This window comes from Triticum urartu, chromosome 3 (genome assembly GCF_003073215.2).
Source record: "Triticum urartu cultivar G1812 chromosome 3, Tu2.1, whole genome shotgun sequence".
Classification (NCBI taxonomy): domain Eukaryota; kingdom Viridiplantae; phylum Streptophyta; class Magnoliopsida; order Poales; family Poaceae; genus Triticum; species Triticum urartu.
Genome location: NC_053024.1, coordinates 474,976,260 through 474,981,454, shown reverse-complemented (window position 1 = coordinate 474,981,454; position 5,195 = coordinate 474,976,260). Strand labels below are relative to the sequence as shown.

Here is a 5,195-nt window from a genome sequence, read left to right as displayed (position 1 = left end):
ATGTCGGTTAAGTCGTCGACAGTGGCTACAAAGTGGATGGTGGGTGGGCTTTGAATTTCTTCATCGTCCGCATCCCAACCTTGCTGGTCGTAGTCCGGCCAGGGCTCTCCTGATAAAGAGAGAGACTTCAATGTCTTCAGAATATCGCCGAAAGGCGAGTGCTGAAAGATGTCCGCTGCAGTAAACTCCATGATCGGCGCCCAATCGGATTCGATCGGCAGGGGCGCGAAGGGTTTGGAGTCCGGAGAGGAGTCCGGCTCCTTGGAGTCACGAGTCTCGCAGAGTGCGGGGTTGGTGTTCGGCTCGATCGCCGTTGGGATCGCAGCCCCCGAGGCGGCGTCCAACCACCCATCCTCAATCGGCGCAGTTGGCTCCGAATTAAGGGTCGAAGCCGATGCGGGTGCGGGCTCCAGGGCACTGTTCGGTGGCAGAGCTAGATCATGCTCGTCGTGACAGTGCGGCGCGCTCGGCAGTGGCTCGAATCCGTCGAAGATCAAGTCCCCGCGGATGTCAGCCGTGTAGTTTAAGCTTCCAAATCTGACCTGACGGACAGGGGCATAGCTTTCGATCTGCTCCAGATGGCCAAGTGAATTGGCCCGCAGTGCGAAGCCGCCGAAGACGAAGATCTGTCCGGGGAGGAAGGTCTCACCCTGGACTGCATCACCATTGATGATCGTAGGAGCCATCAAGCCTGATGGCGACGACACAGAGGAACTCTCAATGAAAGCACCAATGTCGGTGTCAAAACCGGCGGATCTCGGGTAGGGGGTCCCGAACTGTGCTTCTAGGCCGGATGGTAATAGGAGGCAAGGGACACGAAGTTTTACCCAGGTTCGGGCCCTCTCGATGGAGGTAAAACCCTACGTCCTGCTTGATTAATATTGATGATATGGGTAGTACAAGAGTGGATCTACCACGAGATCAGAGAGGCTAAACCCTAGAAGCTAGCCTATGGTATGATTGTTGTTGTGTATGTTGTCCTACGGACTAAAACCCTCCGGTTTATATAGACACCGGATAGGGTTAGGGTTACATAGAGTCGGTTACAATGGTAGGAGATCTACATATCCGTATCGCCAAGCTTGCCTTCCACGCCAAGGAAAGTCCCTTTCGGACACGGGACGAAGTCTTCAATCTTGTATCTTCATAGTCCAGGAGTCCGGCTGAAGGTATAGCCCGGCCATCCGGACACCCCCTAATCCAGGACTCCCTTAGTGGCCGTTGACGAGGCTGGCCGCGGCAGTGGCATTTCGTACGGCGGTGGTGGTTCGATCCCCCCGATCCAATCGGGGGGGCGCAGAGGAGGGGACAGGGGAGGCGCCCGGAGGGAGTCGAGGCGACGGCAGTAGGGCGGCGCCGGCGACGGGCGCCGTTGTCGAGGTCGCGGGGCGGCGCGGGATTGGGGTGATCCCGATCCAGATCGAGGAGGAGTGGGCAATGTGGGGGGGGAGTGGGTGCGTGGGTAGGTTAGGTCACGGGGGGGTAGTGGGGTTAGGGATACTGGAGGTGGGAGGGCCAAACAGGCCAGGCGTGGGGTGGGCCGGCTGGCTGTCGGCCAGATGGGCCAAATGGCCCCAGGGGAGGGGGGGTTCCTTTTGTTTTCTTTCGTTCTCTTTTATTATTTTTATTTTCTATTTTAATTTTAATTCCACATTATTTTTACTTAGTAAAATATGACTATAGCTCCTAAAATAACGTTTCAAAATAATCCTCAGCCACAAAAGGTTTTAACCCAAAATAAAATAGTTTAGTGTTTTATAAAATACCAAAGGCATTGAAAAAATGTTTTTGCTACTGTTTAAATCTTTTTAGTGCATTTATTCATTATATAAAAATGTGGATTCTATATTCATCTATGCATTAACTGGCACAACCCGAACATTTTGTTTTTAATATTTGAAAACTTTTGATGTTTGCCCTTATTTCGAATTTGATTTTGAATCGGTTTCGAACTAACGCGAGATTAGCAATAGTACTCGAGGTGACGTGGCATCATTAGCATAGGTTTACTGTAGCTTGATTATCCGGGCGTCACAGACCAACACATCAAACCTTTCTCTAGATCAACTCTCACAGCCTCTTCGAATCGAACCTTGCTCATGATACCACTTGTTAGAATAAATCCGAGGCATGCCGTCGATCATCCGAGGACCAAGCAATCACACGAGCACGACACCGAGATTTGTTAACGAGGTTCACCGATATGACTACGTCCCCGGGGCCTGACTATGGGCACTCCTCCCCATGACACCGCTACAATACCGCACTCGGTCGCCCTGGACGCCGGCACATGCCGCCGGCTTCCCCTGCGTTCCGGTGCTATTATGTTGGCATAGGTTACATCGTGTGTCTACCCCCGCTATATATGAGAGGCGTAGGATACAAGTGTCGTATTAGGACACGACTCCACATCCTATGTAAACACAATACAACTCAAAATCCAACTGTAACCTACCTTGTACACTATATTCGACACAACTCTAACAGTACATTTTGAAGAGGGTGAGCATTTCCCTACTTTTCTCATAGTAGTATTGAATAACAGGTGGGATTCATATCTGAAAAACATCAAACTGCCACCGAATGGTGTCCATGTGTCATCATCTAATCCCCGAAGACAACGAAATTGGGTGACATGCAGGTCCAGTGCCACCAGCGCATCGATGTTACCCACCACCCTGCAGTCTGCCGCCGAGAACGCCTTCACCGTGCTCCACACCTTTGATAGCAGCGCCGGCCCGTGGAGTCTGGTTGCGGAGGAGGCGCCGTTGTCGCCGAGGTGGAGGAGGTCGGCGAGGATTTCTTGCGTGAGGTGGAACTGGAGCTTCCGGTTCCACCGGTGCCAGAGCGGGCCTTGGCGTCGGTCGTCAGAGTCGTCCGTGGGGAGGTCCAGCTCCAGGAGGTGGAATGCGATCGGGTCCATCGGGGATGACATGGAGTGACCCTTGAACGGCCAGTTCAGCGGCGGCATTGCGCGCATGAACCCGTCGCGCTCTACCAACGTCTGCATGTAACCATATTCGGGGTCGTCCTTCAGCGACGACGACGATGACGACGTAGACGCGACGGTGGGGAGTAATCTGCGGCGGTGGTGCTGGTCGACCACGTGCGCGTGCGAGCTCACATCCGACGCGTGGCTGTGAGTGCGGAGGGAGACGATGGTGGTGCCGCCTTTCCAATCGTTGTCTCAGCTGGTGGCTTCTTGACCCGCGTCGCGAAGCGCTCGCACCCGTCCGATAGTCTCTTGCACCGGACGGCCTACAGCGATAGCAGAGCTGCTCTAGTCGACGTGGTTGGAATTGGATCCTGAAGATATAGCTTCACTTAGCAGTCATAATGACTGTTCATGTCCGTAAGACACTTGTCAAACGTTAAGCATCTAACAAGAGCTAAAATAGTGTTCTACACGTAGAAATCACACTGTGAATTAATTTAACAAAATAGCAACCTTATAAATGGCAGTGCACCCACAAGATTGCTAGAAAATGATGCATATTCAAAAATATATAGAGGTAAAAGGCAAGGGAAGAAGTATCACCTTAGCTGTGCTAATACTATCATCCAGTTTTAATGATCTGCACTGAGATGTATCAGTTATCTCCACAAGCTTCCAAACCTTTGACTTATCCATTGACTCGTCAGCTATTCCAAGTTTTACATGAACCAAGCTTCTCTTGTCCCCATTCTGTCAATAAAAGTACAGAGTAAGATCAAGTTAGTTGGGATCGCAATATAAATTGTTTTAATATTGAACTGGTTTTAATATTGAACCAATACTCTAATACAATGGGTTGCTCTAATAATACGCAACCATGTATGCATATGATTAAAGCACATGAGAGAAACATACCTCCATTGTCTTCCGCTTAGAGACGGTTACACTAAAACAATATACTCTCTAATAGAAACCTTCTCGCTTTTGTAACGTATCTCATTCTTATATTACGTCAACAATATAATGGACATGTGAGAAAGGGAATCAATAGAAAATACACTAAAACAAGGAGGTTACTCATACAATCGAAACTGAAGTACATCTACTCGATGATGCTTGATTTGGGACAAAGCTTTTGCTCCCCCAAATACTTCCATTGAGCCTCAACTTCATCTAATCAATACCAAAGCCTGCTCCAGTCTTAATGTTATGGCCACCGCCGTGGAAAAATTGGTCAATCAAGTGTTAAGAAATAACAATCATTATTTATTAATATCACAATGATTTATACAAACTTGAATACAAGTGGAGCTACACAAACCCAGCACAAGGTGGACTAATTTTAGGTACTGCTACGCCTACGTTCCCTGGTAGCATTTTGGTCCTCCATACTCCATTCTCAGTGAAATGAAGAGGCATCGAAATGTGAAGAGACACATAAAAAATAAGAGCTACCAGCAATATGGTAATGTTGCATTGCAAGAGGACACAACCGAGCATTAAAAGAAAAGAGTGAACACAACCCTAAAATCGTTCTGCACTTGCATGAAAATTTGAGGTATCACCAAGAAGATCTTTCATGTTCAAAAACATGAATAAAGCCAAATATGAGGAAATGAAAATCACTAAAATGATAATAATGAATTCTTTTGCCTGAAATTCCCCTTAAAACTATTAAAAACTCACAAAGTGTATATACATGCAGTGAAGGAATTTACATCCTGGAAAACCAAGAACTAAATAATAGTACTGGGTAACCTTGTGATGCTTTTACATAGAAGACCATAAGAGGATTTAGAATGGTTACTTCTTTTTCATCATAGCTTCTAAAAAAAGTATAAGAAAGAGTTAAACCAGAGAAACGCACTGGATTTTTTTGGGTCAATTTTCAGAAATTGACCAGTACGTGGAAAAAAATATTAATGGCATGAATCAAGAGGCCATCAAAACTGTGAAGTATTCAATGCCACTATCATAAAAGAAATTACATTAAATAGTACTCCTTGTGTAAAAAAATATAAGACCTTTTAGATCAGTGATCTAAAAGGTCTTATATTTCTTTACACAAGGAGTACATTAGAAAAAAAAAGTAGTTGAAGCACTCCATTTTCCGGATGATCTTTCCTGCATTCTTGCAGTAATACATCATGAACAGTGACTGTAGATTTCAATAAAAAAGGAGAGAAAGAGTAAATGTGAATGATAATGTATAAGAACGTCATGTAGTACTTACATTTTCCGTAAACATGTTTTAAGATTG

The 5,195-nt window shown here is 46.6% G+C and overlaps 1 protein-coding gene across 1 annotated transcript; it reads right to left on the bottom strand.

The window, feature by feature from the left end:
• Positions 1-2,359: 2,359 nt before the first annotated feature.
• Positions 2,360-4,924, bottom strand: LOC125546879. The gene is made up of 2 exons (XM_048710980.1): positions 2,519-4,924; positions 2,360-2,413 (listed from the first exon to the last, which is right to left on the bottom strand). The coding sequence occupies exons 1-2, from the start codon at positions 3,008-3,010 to the stop codon at positions 2,360-2,362; spliced, it is 546 nt and encodes a 181-aa protein (XP_048566937.1). The 5' UTR covers positions 3,011-4,924.
• Positions 4,925-5,195: the final 271 nt, after the last annotated feature.